Source organism: Rhyacophila brunnea, unplaced genomic scaffold (genome assembly GCF_057557595.1).
Source record: "Rhyacophila brunnea isolate RB1 unplaced genomic scaffold, BYU_Rbru_1.0 scaffold_8, whole genome shotgun sequence".
Taxonomy (NCBI): Eukaryota; Metazoa; Arthropoda; class Insecta; order Trichoptera; family Rhyacophilidae; genus Rhyacophila; species Rhyacophila brunnea.
In genome coordinates, this window is record NW_028233350.1 from 40,159,929 (window position 1) to 40,179,014 (window position 19,086).

At 35.6% G+C, this 19,086-nt stretch overlaps 1 protein-coding gene across 1 annotated transcript in view; it reads right to left on the reverse strand.

The window, feature by feature from the left end:
• Positions 1–1,789: 1,789 nt before the first annotated feature.
• The window catches only part of LOC147064228 (cytoplasmic dynein 2 heavy chain 1-like), a 31,117-nt gene continuing 13,820 nt past the window's right edge, over positions 1,790–19,086 (reverse strand). The window contains exons 13-23 of the mRNA XM_085958678.1: positions 18,800–18,928; positions 17,515–17,660; positions 15,141–15,293; positions 13,608–13,817; positions 12,533–12,782; positions 11,671–11,820; positions 9,719–9,924; positions 8,281–8,396; positions 7,141–7,454; positions 6,110–6,268; positions 1,790–1,966 (exon numbers count right to left, since the gene is read on the reverse strand). Of these exons, the coding sequence (XP_085814804.1) occupies positions 1,790–1,966; positions 6,110–6,268; positions 7,141–7,454; positions 8,281–8,396; positions 9,719–9,924; positions 11,671–11,820; positions 12,533–12,782; positions 13,608–13,817; positions 15,141–15,293; positions 17,515–17,660; positions 18,800–18,928 (2,010 nt within the window). The remainder of the gene's footprint in view (positions 1,967–6,109; positions 6,269–7,140; positions 7,455–8,280; positions 8,397–9,718; positions 9,925–11,670; positions 11,821–12,532; positions 12,783–13,607; positions 13,818–15,140; positions 15,294–17,514; positions 17,661–18,799; positions 18,929–19,086) is intronic.

Below are 19,086 nucleotides of genomic sequence, written 5' to 3' on the forward strand. Positions count from 1 at the left end.
AAAATAATAATAAGTGCTTAGTTAAGTTTAATGACGTTTCAAAATAATAGCTTGCCTTTCAACATTGCATTCACCATTTTATAGGAATATGCAAAGAGTGACTGACTAAAAGCAGGAAAAACTAAATATTATGTTCTATTTTTGCCCCAGCACAAGTTAAACCCCCCCTTTAACCGAAATAAACTCTGAAAATAGACATAACGTGTAGCGGTGTAGTTCAGTACAAGAAAGGTGAGTGGTTATTTGCAATTTACTATTAAATAATTTATTAATCGACAAGCATCAAAAAAAAAAAATTAATATTTAAATTATTCCCATACACATTAATAAACACAAATCAATTTGAGTGAAGCAAGGTTTGGATTTACCTTTGAAGAAATTTAATATACTGATTCAATTAATACTACCTAATCTTGTGTTTTGTTCGAAAAATCATTTATTAAAATCTAATAAATTGTAATATAAATTAGTATTAAGGCTGGGGGGTATCGAGTCCTATGAATAAGAGCTTGGGCGGAGAACAGTTAATATTTTAAAGATCAAGATGGACAGTATACAGTTGACAATATTTTTTCTATTTACTTTACTATCAACGTTAATTTTCCAGATTTAATATCAAGTGACTCTGAATGCACTCATTCACTATTCCCAGCACACGGCGTTATCTGAGCCTGGATTTCTCAGAATAATATTCTGATAAGTAAAATGTTTGTTGCACACCTTATAACTAATTTGGCACATTTATAACACTATTTAAAAAAAACCTATTATTAATATTTGTCTGCACTGCAGCCACTCCTTGTTATAAGACCGTCAGAAGCCGGTTTCGGCCTAATCCTCAAAAGGGGTCAATTTAGTGGTTGTTTGTAGTATATTAAATTAAACAGATTGGTTTATTAGTCTATAGCTATTTCAGTTGTCACACCATTTATCAAGACTACATACCTATCTGTAGAATATTATAAATTTTAAAATCGATTGCTACCAAGTAAATGTCATCTCAATTAATGAAACGTAATATATTTAATATTTTACACTCTATTGACATTTGAGGATGTGAGCATAATCAATGTTGACGAATGGTGTTGGTGTTTTTAATTTGTTGCGATCCAAAACATTACTTTTCCACTCGGCAATTCATTTATATTTCAAGCTTTGGGCCCAACTGTCAATGATCAATATTGTTGAATAATAAGGGTACTTTGACTATCTTACCCTTCTAGGCAAGGACCTCTAGATTCCATACAATACAAGGAATTTGTACTTTCTCTACAAGGCAGTGGTGTAGTTGGACATTTTTCAAGACAGAGCGCATGAACTTTGCATAATGTTAATGTTAACAAACCTAATATTGATAAAATACATATGTAGTGAACGAATATGTAAAAGACAAAAAACAATAAATAACAGAGCCTTTCGACGTTACGTTTCGACATTTAATCTGTTTTCGATGTGTCAAATCGAAATTAAAACAGACCACCGCCAGTACAAACCAGCACCTCAACCGCCGAAGCATGTGAAACTCAAAAGCGTCCTCCACTTTTAGATGCGATTTTGTCAAAATCGAAGTAGAACTAAAATTTCTCATACAGAATAGAAGCAGACTGCTTCAATAGCTTAGATACTGCTTCGTTCTAAAATTGCCCTTCAGGAATACAGAAAATGATGTCATTATTGTATTTTTAAGTTGGATACAACAATCGTCAACTCAACAGAGAGTAAATAAATGAGTCACTAAACCAGTGATAGCAATACAAAAGAAAAATACAATTATATTGTATCAGCTGACTTACTTTCTCTGCACGTGCGCCAGCGAAGTGAGTGAAGTATGAAGATGGGCAAGGCGAGTCTCCCAGATGGACAACTGGTCGGAGCCCGCTCCTGCGCCTTCACCTCCGCCACTGCCGCCTCCGCTATCACCACCCGCCATACGAGCCGACCCTGCCAAGCTCTGATACTCTTCCACCTATTCACAAATCACAATCAAAATTAATGTTCTGATTCTTTAGACACCTCTATGCTCTAATGATTTTACCAAACTGATGTTGACACATATAAGTAGGTATATAAAAAAAGTGTTGTACATATAATAACGTCACATAATCTTTTCCCCACAGAACAGATTAATAAATAGAATTCCCAATACACTACATTTTGAAGCAGGGTTTTGAATGTGTGAGCGTGTGTGTTGCAACCTTCAAATATGCCAATATCGAATGAGCGTCAGTCGATAAACCGTCATAAACCACTTGCCAGAACGAAGGACGAGCTTAGAATGGTGTATTCTTGACACGTCTTTAAGTTTATTCCATATTCTTCCACACCCGAGATTGGTTGCCTATTACTCCACACCCGTTAGGTATTTCAGTTCCCATTAATTCTGTGTTCTCTGCTCTTACCTTATTGTAAATCAAACAAGTCCAAACCTGATGGACACCTAGTAATGCGGCTCAATTACGTGAACAGTGAAAAATATTCAACCTCGCTTTCCGTTTTGATAGGTACAGGAATTTGAGAACAGGTTTCAAGATTTCCAGAAAAATTATCAATATTGTACAATATATTATTTGCGACTTCATTTTCCACAATCCAGTTATAATCGTATATATTCAAGTCAAGGAATAATTTGATCATGTCTCTTTACTGAACTTTACAAGACCTATCTTCCCAGAGGAAAATATATCTATCTTCACAGTCACACCTTCATGTATTCGCTTTTTGGCAGCATATACATTTGTGAACAATTATTTTCAAGGATGAATGACACAAAGAGCAAAATTAGAACAAAAAATATTAGTAAACAACTTCAGAGCACACTGATAATTGCGACCACTTTCATCATACCGGATATTGACATATTAGTTTCACAAAAACAATGTCAAATATCCAGTTTTATGTGTCTCTCTTCACTTTTATATTTATGTGCACCCTAATATAATTTCTCATCACTCAACGTAAACCAGGGAAGCCAAAAGATTCAACACCAATGTTTTAAATGATACACGTCCCTGCGGTAGAATACTGTATGGTGTACAGGTTGGATGTTTTTGCGTTTCTTAAAATATTCCTCATTTTACAAATGAAATAAATGCTTGTCTAAAAGTTATAGTCCATATTTGCACCTTATTTTATTAAATTTATGAGCTATGATTGTAAGATTATTTGTTACTGGTTATAGTCAAGGTTGTGGGTGTTAAACTATTGCCATGTTAAGACTTTTCAATGATCTCACTTACCAGTAGAATAAACTTCCGTCATATTTAGAAATAAAATGACATTTATCCGCAACCAGATAGATACCTTATGCCGGAACAGAGAGTGCAAAACAAGGATCATGAATAGCGGTCAACACGAAGTCGTATCCCTTTTTCTAACTGACCAATAGATGACAGTCGTCATGTAGAACTGTGTTAGTAAACATAATATTGAAAATGAAAATCGATACCCTTCTTTTTTTATTTTATGCGAGAGAGCCCTGTACAACTATTATGTCTCTAAGTACCTTAGAACTGAGAGTCCAAAAGTAACATATTCCAGGAGAGCAGTTTTACCATAGTTAATCTAATTTTGTGAAAATACTCACTCGCGCTCGGACTAAAACTCCGTATGTTGGACTTCCGCACTTTTGCAATTAATCTTTTTGCTATAGCTTAAAGAAAAAATGACTTAAATTGGACATCCACTCTTTCAGCTCTAAAGTATAATAATTGGACTACTGTTGTTTTAGAAGTAAGTATTTTAAAACCATGTGACATTGGACTCCCAAATTTTCAGCATTAAGGTTATACCTCAGTTGAGGCACGGTCTAAAAAGATCGTGGCTAAGCGATGCGCGGATTGCGGGTTGCAGGTGCAAATGATGCATGTCAAACGAAATATAATTTGTAATATAAATCCAACATGTGTCCATTTAATGTTCTGTTTATTATTCTATCAGTAACAATAATAATATATTCATTGACATGTTTTCTTATTAAAGTAAATGGGTAACGTTTTTAGTCATCTTTACACGATTTAAGAATTAATACGCCCGTCGCCATCACGAAACAAATTGACGTGTTTCCAGCTCGACGTTCTCTCTTCGAATGGCAGCGAGTCCAAAATTTCGTCGCGCCTATAATTGAAAATTATTTGCCGTTTCACTCATGTATCACCTTAAGAGAATGTGAATACACATTTAAATCTGCATACCTACTTAACTAAAAAATGATAAAAATGTGACTTCCGCAATTTCAGCTCTAAGGTACAGATATAAATCGTCTGCTTACTATGCAAACCTTCTATGTCTGTTTTATGTAAATTTTCAGGAGAGAGTGTAAATGTTTTATTTATTACGTATTTTATATCATTTAAAGTTCACTCTTTTCTGATAAATTTAAAACTTTTTTATTTATAAAAGAAATGTAATAAACTCTCTCCTCTCTCTCTAAGAGACTCTCTCCTGAACATTTACATAAAACAGACATAGAAGGTTTGCATAGTAGGCAGATGAAATGTGCTTTGTTGTATGTTAAAGTTATTATAAAAATAAATACATCCGGTGGGTTCCCGACCGTAAATGAAGTACCTGTTATCAATTACCACACCAGTCCCCGAGATAAAGTCCCAACCCGTAGCTTCTGCCGTCTATTATAAAGTGACCTAAAGGTTAGTAGATAGGTGACTATCTCACAGTGGCGAAGGGTGGAGGTAGACTATTAAGATCCAACATAAATAGTGCACATTAAACTTTGTCAGTCGTATGTATTTGTTTTCATTGAACTACGACTACAATGTGTAGATAGTGTTAGTTTTGAAAATTCTATCAAACCCTGCCTATCCAAGCCATAGTAGATAATAGTAAAAAAAAATTTGTTCTCTAAAATATCTAAAATTATGCCATTAAACCATACATTATTTTAAATATTTTATTGATAGAAGAGTATTTTTTATCGATTAAGGTTTGGTCTAGACCGAGCTTAATGAATTTTAAAAAACTAACTAACAACACCTGCAATATGTATTCTTAATTCAACAAAAACAAATAAGTATGACTGAAAAAGTTTGCGCTATTTTTGTCGGATCGCCCATAGCATACCTAAACAATTATGGTTTGGTTTAGGTTCAACTGAATATTAAAAACCAACTAGTGCCATCTGCAAATTGTATTCTTGGTTCAATGAAAACAAATAAAGACAAATAAGATGTCGAATCTTAACAGTCTACCTCCACCCTTTGCCACTGCTATCTCTAACTAGTATCGATTTTTAACATAATATTGTGTTCTCTGAAGGTCTGATGTTTGCAATGCATGCATCACTTTATCATGTTACAACGATAAAAAATCCATAAAAGCTTATTTATAAACTTAGAAGAGATTTCTAAAGTTTTATAATATATTGTAGACACCAGCGCTCGAAATGGAAAAATTTACGAACCGGAGCGCTCGACAGTTTTCTGAAGATTTTTACATAGTAAAGTTATCAAAGTTTATGTGTTTTTTTTTCATAAAAATAAGTGTGTTAGATTTTCTATTATATGGCCTATCCAGCTCAGACGGTCAGATTATTTATTTCACGAGACGGAGCGATAATTTTACCGATTTCACGAACAGGAACGGCGCTCCGGTGCGTTCCTGTCCATTTCGAGCCTTGGTAGACACTCAAGCAAACGTCACTATCAGCGGAAATGACAATTTTATTTTCGGAGGTTGACTTAGACAGAATGGGACATAAGACATTATTCAGGCGCCCAAAAGCACTCCAACTCAGCTCTACTCTGGGAACAATTTCATCAAATATACATCCATCTACTATCCAGACACTTGTTGTCCTAGATAGACGTAGTTTTTCACCTGTTCGAGTTGAGTGCCATTGATGAGGATTTCTTTTTCTCATTCTCATGTTCAACTGCTTTGCGGGCCAAGCAGTTGAACATGACTTTCGTCTTTGTTACATTTATTTTCAAGCCTACTTTGTTGCTTAAATCCCTCTGCTCTTTGCTCTGCTGATAAACACTTTTTCCTGAATATCGATGATATTTTATATGCATTAAAAATGTTAATACAGCAAAAACTACCAAAGTAGAATCAGTAGAATGTAACAATATTGAGTAGTTCAAAGCGAAAATACCTTGGCTAATATATCTTTGTAATCTTTGATGATGGGCACTTCCTGTCCTTTGGCGTCTCGGTGCTTAACGATGAGCAGCCTCGCTCCGGCCAGCCACAACTCGAGTTCAGCCACGGCACCCCTCACGACCGCTTCGTGTGAGGCAGACGTCCAAATTTTCTGTCAATCAAATAAGAAATCCATTAATTTTATAATATGGAACATTGCCATTTAATGACAGATAAAATGATCAAACAACCATGAAAGAAGAAGACTCACGAAAGCACTCAAGGGACTAAGGAAGTGAACGTAACACACAATATCTCTATCGCATACAAACTATGTATACCTGCCGTATATATCTGTTGGATATTCCATGCATTCATGAGTTTCTTCCGTACATTTGATTGCTGAACGTTATTCTAAATCAAGCAATTTCTTAATAGACACACACGACTTATTTGACAGGTTGTTACCTTGAATGGCAAAATCGCACCAAGCTGAAACTGTGCATACATCATCTCAAGACTTGTCCTAATATCCACAAATGTGTTTAATCGCCATTATTATTTTCTTTCATACTTAATCTTCTTCTTCAACTATGTCTACCCCTCAGTTGGAGCATATGGACACCACACAGCGCCTCCAAGAATCCCTGTCGCTCGTCAATCTTCTTGTCTTGCATACTGGCAAGTTCACATATTGTTTTTCAATTTGTGTATGAGTCAGAGTATGGACCTGATAGGTTGAGCAAGTGGCTGACATCCATTCATCGTAAAAACTAAATCTGGTAATACAAAATTTCACTCTGTGGAGGCTCATATAATCCTATTAGGATCGGACATGGTCAAAGAAGAAGAAGAAAATAATGAATACTACATAAACGGTAGCATACCAAAAATAAGTGAAATCATCTGAGGCACCAAATTTTTAAAATACATCTTTAGTAATAGATAGAGGGGAGTGGAGACATCCTTGAAGGTGACCAAGAATCTCAGTGAGCTGTAGTGCCAACTTTGATACATTTATAAAAGTAATTATTTATTACCTACCTGTAGCATTTTGGCGTTGATTTTGATACTGCCAGCAACATTGAGGAAGTCTCCAAGGACAATTGTATCAGCAGGTTTGGGTGCAATATCGAGCAGTGAGAATATTTCCCGCCAGTGTCTCTCGGTGAAGTCGGCGCCCCTCAGGTGCTTCAGAGACGGTACGATTTCCTTATATTGGTTGATTTCTTTCTGAATGAACAGCGTGATTGCGGTGTATGGCTCCAGCTTCTGACTCCAATCGGATACCAAATCGTCGAGTAAATGCAGTTTCTTTTGGAACAGGAACCATTCTTGGGAACTCAGTGATGACAAATCTGAAAAATTACAACACAATATAATATCAAGGTATCACAGGTACCAAAATATTAATATGAATATATTATATTATCAAAAAACCATACTACAAATCTCACATTTAGTAGCACACTCCTGATAGGTGATTTGAATTACAGGTAACCTCGTTCATTGTGAATGCGAATTCGGTATATTGTCATGACGATTTTTAATAATTGTTTTTTTGGTCCTGCACTTATTTTGACATGTGCCACATGCCAGGAATCATCATAATGAGTAGAATCACAAATGTACAATCTTTCTCAGTCCCTCACATATAATTAAGTTTTTTTTTTTTTTAATTAATAACCATGTCATTGCTTTTTGGTGGTTGTTAGTCATTTTGAACAATCACATACACCCAGGCTTTGAGAAAATCACATAAATATTGTGTCCTCAACGGGAATCAAACCCAGAACTCTCGGCGCCTTACGCAATTCACCACGAGAGCCGCCTCATATAATTAGGTTACGAGCTCGAGTGGAACAAAATCAAGCCGATACGTCGTAGACAGGTCAAACAACTCGATCCTTTTTTGCAACGCTGAACAAAACTAATGTTAATTTTTCAGTTTGCTTATTGTGACCGTATCCAAAATGTATCCCCCGCGATCAATGATCAGGGAGGGGGGTGTTCCTGTATACCAAAGATTGGAAGTTTTAGTTTTCCATTTTTCTATGCAACATCAACCATATAAACTTCCAACTCTTCACTGGTTGTATGAAAATTGGTAGACTAGGGGGTCAAGAAAAATTATTTTATTTAAAGAAAAATTATTCTCAAAGATTCTTTGATTGCCGTACAAACCTTCGTCAAACTGTTTGAAAAGTTCCCAAAACTTCGCGTCATCATCCATTTTTTTTTCTACATCAGTCCACAGAGATTTTTCTTCCAGCTCGAGACCGAATTTGTTGCACTCATTCCTAAAATAATATTTAGCTTTAGAACTTAAGGCCCCAGGTGCCACATAATGGTCGAAAATGAAGAATTTTCAATATGGCGAGAGCAATCTGAAACTCTGTAGGTACCAGTGGCGAAGGGTGGAGGTATACAACTGTGGAGTCATATTTATTCATTTGAATTGAAATGTGAATACAAATTACAGATGGTATTGATTAGCTATTAAAATTCAATTAAACCCTGCCTAAAGCAAACTATAATAATAGATATTTGATAAAAAATATTCTTCTGTCTATAAAACATCCAAAATTATGCCATTAACTCATACATAATTTGAATACGTGTATTAATTAAGGCTCTAAGTACCAAAAAGTAGTATTGCCTTTAGTTACAAAATACCGAGTCATTGCAGTAAAATTGCATGAAGCAATCTTTTGAAAAATGTAGTTTCACAGTGTGAAGCAATCACGGCGGCTTCCATTATTTATGTATTAGGAACTCGCGAGTATCAACACACCATCGTCAGCCATTTTATAATGAATGCCGTTGACCACTGCAGTGGTACTTACACCGTTATAAATAAAACACGCCAACGGACTTACAACGTCGAGAGGTTTAAATATTTTACTGTATTTTTTTGACTTGCTTGAGGCACTTAGACCATAGTTGAAGTTATTGGCGTTGGTATGTAGAACATTTTTCCATAAAAATGTCAGTTTTTATTATTTTGGTACTTAGCGCCTTAATTAAAACACGTATTCATTTTAGATAGGTATTTTATAGATAGAAAAATATTTTTTATCTATTATTGTTTGGCTTAGGCAGGGTTTAATCGAATTTTAAAAACCATCTGCAACCTGTATTCTTAGTTCAATGAAAACAAATATGTATGACTGATAAAGTATGCATTATGTTTATTGGATCTCCATAGCCTACCTCTACTAAATTATGGTTTGATGAGGCAGGGCAGACAAAGTTTGGTGTGCACTATCTATATGGGATCTCCACAGCCTACCTCTACCATTCGCCACTGGCACATACATATTAGACTGAATGCTTCAAGTAATATACATAGTTACTATATTGAGAGTACGAAGACCCAGATGGAACAGTCACATTGATAGACACGAATGATCTAGAACTCAGCATAAGGCTTATGAAGGAATCCCAATTAGCACTCGGCACTATGGCTTCCCCCAGAAACGGTGAGTGGCCAACATCTAGATGGACACAGAGAGGCCGAGAGAGAGAGAGAGAGAGAGAGAGAGAGAGATGCTACTTCAAAGTTGTAAGTAAAATTTAAATATATAAAATAAATTAAAATAATATCTATGGAAGTACTTACACCATGTTTTCCTTGTTCTCTTTGAAGGTACTCCAATTCTGAGTGGCATCAGCCAACAGCTGATAGCTGTTGCGCAACTGCGGCATTGACACATCTGAAAACTGGTCAGCTTTCGGTTTATTTTGACTCCACCTCGAATGCCACACCTCAACCGACTCGTTAAGATTGGCCCATTCTCCCAAGAGACTCGCTTTTACCGATTCTGCCTGAGAAGATATAAAAATCATAACATGATAATGATTTCAAAACAAAGTTCTTGCTGATTCTACGATATTTGAATTATACTAACGAAAACCAACACGATGGTATTTACTGAGTATGTGTCGTCACCACTGGATAGAGGCCACCAAGTCGACTTCCTTAATGGCTCCTCGAAAGCATTATGTATATTACTGAATATTACTGAAACGTCAACTGCCAAATAATATACAATGCTATAAACAAAACTGCCAGTGATCTACCACACTCTACTAGTGTCATTCTTAAACCTGAAGAAATGTATTATATTTGCCTAAGGACAATTAAATAACATTTATCTTTCACCAAAACAAATAAATACCTACGCAATTTCTCATTTGTCTTCATAATTATAAGTTTTGTCTTCTTTTAGGCAATCATTGTCAAATTATTCTCTTACCATGTAAAGAACCTACTGCGTGATGGTAACGGGAAACTACACCCCGGTTTTATGTCTCATAGTCCAGTGCGTAAGGCGCCGGCCTTTCATTCGGGGGTCCAGGGATTCAATTCCTGGTTAAAATAACTTAAATCTATTGTGATCTACAATAGATTTAAGTGATTTTCTCAAAGCCTGGGTGTTTGTGATTGTTTCACTACACTACTGCCATTAGGACTCATGGCCTGTTGTAGTGTGAAAGAAGTAGTGTAAAGAAATATATATTTTTTAATTAACTTAATTAAAGCGTGGGGATTCACATATTATCTTTCACTTACTCCTGCGTGGCCACGAGTGACGCAATACAAATCAAATCGTTTGACAAGGTCACGAAGGCTTTCTTATAATGAATTTGAAAATGACTTTCACGTAAGCCAGTTAAGGAAATAAAAATAAGAATGATTAATGCTTCTTTTTCAAAATCTCAATGAAATTATGTATTAAAACTGAATGTACATACTGTTCATGACTCAATTCCTATGGGCAAACAGTGTAATTGACCAAAATCCATCCAGTGATCGACCGGTTGATGCATAGGATATGCTTGCTATAAACAATGGCACCATGTATCAACGTGGCTACCAACTCTGCCACACTAAAAATGTCCCAGAAATACCATCATATTCTGTAAGCCGGCTCTCCTATCAAAACTCGCGACCAAGTTCCGAGACGCGCGAAACATTGTTGCGTGTGACAACGTGCACATCTACTAGCGCCACTCGTGTCTCGAAAAGTCAAAAAAATATACCCTGGCCAGACGCCATTACGTAAATATGGCATCAGACGATGAAACAGCGATTATTATATATTGGTACTGCAGAAATTTAGAAAGTAGAAGGCAAAAAAAGTAGAAGGTAAAAAATCTAAAATTCTAAAAAAGTAGAAGGCAAAAATATTGGATTTATCTGTCAATTAGGCATATATCAATGCGCAGTGCATCATTTCACCGGCGAGCAGTGACGTCTAGATACTAATGGCAAAAATGGCCGAATCGCGCGCTTTGCGCAAGTGTGGGGTCGGCTTTATCGGCGTCCAAAATGTTCGTGGAGTCGATACTCGATCTGTCGCTTTGCAACACAGATGTTTTTCAGTCGCATTCGACCAATCTGCGAAGCTCCATTTGACAACGTTTGTTATGTAGATGACGATGACGTCGCATCAACAAATTCGACATGCGGCGCGTGAGGCTGATGTACTAGCCGGCTAATAATAAAAATGCACGAGGCTCTTGCTAATACAGTCCATGCTCTCTAGGTAAATTTATATAAGTACCTACCTGATGAATAATTAGCTGTTCATGGTTCTGCATATGCGAGATGAGATTGTCCCACTGCTTCGTGAGGTATTCCAGAGGACGGGTCCTTTCCCCTCCCCATGCACGAACCATGCTTTGCTTCTTGCGTAATCCTTCCAATAGGATCGTCATCTAAAAGAAAAGATTAATTAAACCCCTTTAAAGATGGGAGCAGCGACTTGGAAAGAATTGAGAACACTGGAGAGTGATCGTGAATCTTCGAGACGTTAAAGAACCCATATAAGGCAGTGGCGAAGGATGGAGGTACATTGTTGAGATCCAACATAAATACATAGTGCACACTAAACTTTGTCAATACATATTTGTTTTCAACGAACTAAGAATACAAATTGCAGAAAGTATTGGTTAGTTTACTTATTTGTTTTCGTGCAATTAAGAATACATAATATTACAGATAGTGTTGGTTAGTTTTTTAAAATTCATTAAGCTCTACCTACTCCAAACCCATAAAAGAGAAAAATATTCTTCTATCTAAAAAATATACAAAATTATTTATGATTTAATGGCATAATTTTATATATTTTATAGATAGACGAACATCTTTAGACTATTATCTATTATGGCTTGGTTTACGCAGAGTTGAATTGTAAAAACTAACCAACACTATCTGCAATTTGTAGTCAGTTCAATGAAAACAAATACATTATATTATTATGACTGACAAAGTTTAGTGTGCACTACTTATGTAAGATTTTAACAGACTACCTCCACCCTTCCCCACTGCCATAAGGAATACAGAAAAAAAACATCCTATCAATCATTGTATGATTCAAGATTACAAATTATATAAACTAATCATGACATCATATTTGATACAAGTCACCTGTGGTTCCTTTTCTTTCAGGTCCTGAAATTCTTCGTTGGCAGTCGCCAATTCTTTAGCATTCTTCGGAACAATTTGAGTGAGAGCTTTATTAGCGGACATAATGTAAGTATCGAGCGTGGCGGTATCCCTCTGGAGGCTGGTCTGCAGAGACGTGGTGAGGGCTAACCAGTACCGCCGGTTGTGTGCTTCCAATTCACTCCGGAGTGATGCGCTGCTAATCCATATCCACTCGACTCGCTCGTCTTCCCTAAAGATTAATTCAAAGTAATAATGAACATACATAATTTTAAAATATCTCATGCACACACACACTAGAAAATATCATTTTGCAGAGAAAAAAAAATACAACACCCAACGACAATTTCATGTAACAGCTACTAGTTCAGTAAGATGCCCGTAGCTTAATTGGAAAAGCATACTGGCGCAAATCCACCAGATACAGGTTAATGTCCCGCCAAATTTCTTGCTTTTATACAAGCAAAACAATTATTTATTTACTGACCATACATAATTTTGAAAACACTTCTAAGAAAATATATTATAACTAATAGAAAAAATCTTATTGAAAAAAGTCAGACACCCTGCAGGAATCGAACCTGCATCTCTCGGGTATCGCGCTCATGCACATATAACCATTATGCTAAAGGAGTCATACTTAATTGTGACAAATTTTAAGTAATGGCCTTTAATACTCACTGAAGTGCTTTCCAAATTGAGCTATTACTGGCGATCGGCTTTTGTATTTTAAATCAAAGTAGGTATTATTTTATACTAACCAACGCCACGGATAAATAGAATGTTACATTCTTAAATAATGTGAATTATTCGTTGAATAAAAAAAATAGTCAATTACATTTTAGTGGCTTAATGTTAGTTTCTTTTTTCTAACGTATTTTATTTTCAAACGAGAACAATATGCACATTATTAACCCATATAATATTGTAACCCTTTTTTCAATAAATCCATGAAAAATAAAATTGGACATGTCAACATTTATTTATATCACTTTAAGTTTCTATAAATCGTATGAGACTTTACTACTATTGTTTGCACACTACGATAGCTACTTACATAGGAAGTTTTGCAATAGCCTGTCCGAAGGCCTTGCAATCTTTAAAATTTCTGTCCCAATCTGCCGGATCAGTAAGGTGAACATCACACAAGCTGTCCAGGTCCACCGTACCCATTGCGCCCCATTTTCTCCAACGCTGGACTGAATTAATGACAGTCTTCAATGTACGCTCCACCTCTTCCAGCGCACCACCGATCAACCAATTATTTCTACAAAAACAAATAAACAGTAACAGTTATTATTACATAATATATACCGCAACTGGAGATTTAAATAAATATTGTCATGTTTATTGAGTATCATTGAATGATTATAGTCCGATAATAATTGTCATAAATAAAAGCATGAAATTTGGCATGATGAATAAGCATAGACCTAAGGGTCATTTTGAAGATATTGAGCAAAGATCAAAATTTAACCAGCACATCTATTCTATACACAAGGCTGTTTTCGGGCTTTACGGCAGCTAACTAGGGTAGGAAAGTATCGAAATATTAACACTTATTCTAACAATTACAATAAGTTAGCAGTCAGTGGGTCTATTCTATACTTATCGACCGCTAAAGTGATAAAGTAATAAATATTATCATACTTAGGGTAGGTTTGTATCAAAATATTAGCACTTATTGTAACAATTACACGAAGTTGGTTTTTATTGTTGCAATAAGTGCTATATTTTAACAGCACCTATCTTGCTGCTAACGATAAGTATAGAATAGACCCACTGAACTGTCAAAACTGTCTATCCCACTCTGAAATTTATCACAGTCAAGAGGGGTGCTATTAAAACATAGCACTTATTGTAACAATTACAACTAACTTATTGTAATTGTTACAATAAGTGCTAATACTTTCCTACCCTAGATAGTGGCCAAAAGCAGTCCTGTGTATAGAATAGATGCGCAAGAGCCCCTAAATTCCAAAATGGCGGAGGATAATACAATTTTCTTTAATTACCGTGTAATTTGATTGATTTTCAGTATATAGATGTATTTTATGGTGCTATATACTAATTTGAAGATAAACTTGATAATTTGTAATATTGAGCCTATGAAATACCAAGATGGCGGCCAAAAAATCACATTCCTAATTAGATTGATTATTTTCTATATGATTATATTAAAAGGTTATGGAGTTGCAACTATTTTTGGAAGGGTATTTAGTGAAACGTGTGTATGAATACAATAAAACCAATAAAAGGCTTTTTTCATATTGCTCTATTGGAAATTGTCACCAACCGCCCTTTTCGGCTTTATTTCAACAACGAATTATTTCTCATTCCAGAGACTAAAATCAAATGATTCCCATTTACTGGTTCCCTTCGCACGTTTTAAAACCTCCTCATTGGTAACGTGATCAGCCCCAGAAATCCTCATCATACGCCGATACAACCACTTCTCAAAAACCTCCAGTATTCTGATGGTCCGTTCCTTCAACATTCAGGCATCTACTCTTTGTAAAAATGACCATTTAGTGTATTTAAATGCAGAAAATAGCATTACGGACATCTAATAGATTATGTATTTGATTACCGCTTAACGATTGATCCAAAAATAGATTCAGTATCAGTCGGGCTGGATTGGAGTCCAATGAAGTGCGAAGGAAGAGACACCAGTTTACGCAGTTGAGAATAACTATTGGCGCGAAGTTCTTCCAACGGAGGCTGCAGTTGAACTTCTTGGTGTCTGAAATTGGAAATGCAAGATGGAAGACACAAAGTAGAGAAGATTTTTAAAATCATACATGAACAGAGTTTGACAATAACTAGAGGGAGCTTCGTGAGCTTTCAGTATTATATGGTTGAATTGGTAGCCATAGTGAAATTAATATATTGTAGATTGCACATTAACACATTGATCGCCAACTAGTTTTACATAAAATAGTTAAAAAATGATTATTTGTCTCTAAGGTATTATTTTATAGGTAATGAAAGAATATAATGTTTTTTTTCATTTTGATGATTTTTTTACGTAAATATTGGTTTTTATGATGTGCCGGCCACATGTGTCCGTCGCGGCGCCAACAAGTTAATTTATTCTATTGCGCCGGGCCGGCCACTTCGCCGGTCACCTGTCCATATGTGTTGACGAGAGCATGGTGCCATTTCGCGGTCGAATTATATTTAGATTTAGATAGTACAATAAACAGAAAAGGCACAAATACGGAATAAAAGTTTACGGAATAAAAGTATAATACCTGGATACACATAAACTGGAAATATACGTATACATACCTTATAATCATTTTTTTTATTCTATTTTTTTATTATTTACATATTTTTTATAACTTACATTTTTATAATCTATTTAATTTTTATTTTTATATCAACAAAAACACATTTACAATTTAAAAGGAAAACTTTTTTTTTCATTATGTACATTCTTTACATTAGTGAGCCTATATTTTGTGACTGGGAAGACATATTTTCAGGCCAAGTGGCAGTAATATACAGAAGGGCCATGCCGGTCACCGCGTATCGAAAAATGCACTGCGCGCGTGCCCGCCGGCGCTGTAGAACAACTCTAAGGCAGGTCTTCTTTGCCGGTCACCGGTGACCCCCATGGCCCCCTGAACGTAATCCAATGCCGGTCACCGGTGACCCCCATGGCGATCAACGTGTTAAAAAATGATACATAGCTATCGAATCTGTCATCTGTGATAGTCGTCGATACACGATGTCGGTTAGTAATCTAAGTAATAGTAAAATAGTTACCTACTTTGATTTAATAAACAAAAACCGATTGCCAAAGTAGCTTGATTTCGAAGAACGCTAATGAGTAGGTATTACAGTGACCAATAGTTTAAATTTGTCGCTATTAGTATGTCATACCGTAGCATAATGGATAAAATGCGCCGATTGGGGCGTTTACCCGTGGCGATGCTGGGTTCGATTCCCGGCCGGGTGGCTTACTTTTTTCAAAAAAAGATTTTTTCTATTGGTTACAATATACTCTCTCAGAAAGTGTTTTTCTAAATTATATAATGTACAATAATTTAGTTATAATTGTTACAATAAGTACTATGTTTTAACAGCACCTCTCTTGACTCTGATAAATTTTAGACAGAGATAGACAGTTTTGACAGTTCAGACGGTTAACTTATTCTAATTGTTACAATAAGTGTTAATAATTCGATACTTTCCTACTCTATTTAGCTGCCGTAGCGGACCGAAAGCAGGCTTGTGTATAAAATAGACTCGCAGGTAGTGTAATCATTAAAAAATATTCGCAAGAATTACAGATGGATTGATAGCTTAATGCAGTGTTTTCCAACCTTCCTGAGTTAGCGACGCACTTAAAACTAATTAGTATTTCATAATCACTAAATTAAAAAGTTTTACCTTAAATAATTTTCCGACACACTGGTTGGGAGACACTGGATTAATGTATAAGAGATCTCAGCCAGACAGTGAAAAATGTGAGTTTGAAACCCACTCAGTCAAATTTTTTTCAGTTTTTCAAAATTACGTATTTTTAATAAAAATTCTTACATTCTTATCTTGTGCATATTCAGTGTTGATTAAAATATAGAACTACACTTCGGCATTATTATATAGTTGAAAAATCATGTAAAATTTGTGTAAAACCGTTTATAACTGCACTGGAGTGAGTAATCATAGTGAATATAAAAAATAGCCGCCATTGCATATGTAAGAAAATCGGAATATCGGAACTGAGTGATCTTAATATTTTTGGAGTTCACGCTTCAGTGCTTGCAAAATAATTTCAAATGTCATAACAGAAATAATGTGTAAGACTCCTTCTCTTTATAGTCCAAATTCTTTGGTCACAGTCAATATCTTCTAAGGTCTTCAATGTCTTATAATGTAATATATTACATAGTAACAATTATTTAGTTAAGAAGGTAAAGTTGATTCTAATATAAAAACTATAACTATTTATTTACCTAAACAGAAGTTCCACTCTGATGACAGGCAAATGGGGCAAAGGGTTAATAAGTGTACTGCGGTATTGATGTTCCAACGCTTTATACAGTTGGATATCCCAATGGATTTTCCATGCGCGGTTGTTGGTAAAGCCACGTGTCTCGACCTATAAAAGATACCGTTAGAATAATTAAAGCAACAAGATCTCAGGCTTGGTACGATAATATTTTATTGGTGTTGAGTGTGCGCAGAGCCAGATTTACTATGGGCTAAATGGGATTAATTATCCTTTTATATATTAAACCCTGAATAAATTAATAGTGCATATTCCGCAATCACACGGTCAAAGACAAATTATTTGAGGGCGAAGGGCATCAGAGCAATGTACAACAAATACAGTATGTGGCTAGGAAGGTACAAACATAAACTATACGCATCAATGCGAGGGATGGAGGTAGGCCATTGATATACGACATAAATGGTGCACAATAAACTTTGCCATTGTCACAATGGACTTTTTCATCGTTGCAGTTCACCACAACTTACCTAAATCCTTAACACTGTTATTCCGCAACTAGATGAATAACAGGCACAAGCTAGCTCAGGGTATTAGGTTCTCGCACTAACTCTCTGGTGAGGTCCGATCCTTACGGAAAGGACCACCAGAACCATTTTGGATCCGGTAGGTAGGTGAATAACATTATCGCAGTGGCCAATTGCGGTTAGAAGAGTAATTTAGAAAGGGCGCCAACATACTTTGCTATTAAAGAAATGGTATAAAAGAACATAAAATAAATGCAATTAAGAAGATACCCAACCACCCACAAGTCTCCTCTTTAATAAACCAAAATAGAAAAGGAGGGTCAGGAGAACTAGACTGAGGTGTTTGCCCTGTTTAGAAAGAGACACAGCATCATGCAGTTAGGTAAGGGGAGAGAGAGCTTGGTGCAGACAGATGGAGAGATATCCTGGTGGCAAACATGACCTATATTGAGATAGCATACTATCAAACACAGAATAGCCACAAACTTATTTTGATTTACTCCAAGTCATAATACAGGGAAATATTGGGGGCAGGAGAGACGGAGGCAGAAAGAGATTCTGTTGGATACTGAAACGCCATAAGTGCTGAATGTCCAAGGAGTTGGTGATCTGATACTGCTGGCCAAGGATAGGTAGATGTACTGCAATTTGGTTATTGACCTTTGATAGAAGACGGCACCAAGAGAAGAAAGAGAATGATTAGTCAGATAAAAAATACTAGAATACTAAAAAATACTATACGAAATGATTAAAATATCAAACCTTTTCAATGATATCTCTCATTTCTCTGATCTTCTTCTTCCATTCGGATTGCTTTTGAAGTAAATCTGTATCCATCAGAGTAATTACTATATTTCTCATGGCATTATGTTGATTTGTCAAATAAGTATTCTGCAAGCATAAAAACGAAAATCAAAATAATCATAATACAGTAAACAATCCAGTTTGCGAAATATCTGTGCATGAATTTAATTTTTTAAAAAATCGCTTGCTTTCGTAAACATGAACCTTACTTTAGAAAATTCGAACTGATATTATTAAGATTCCTG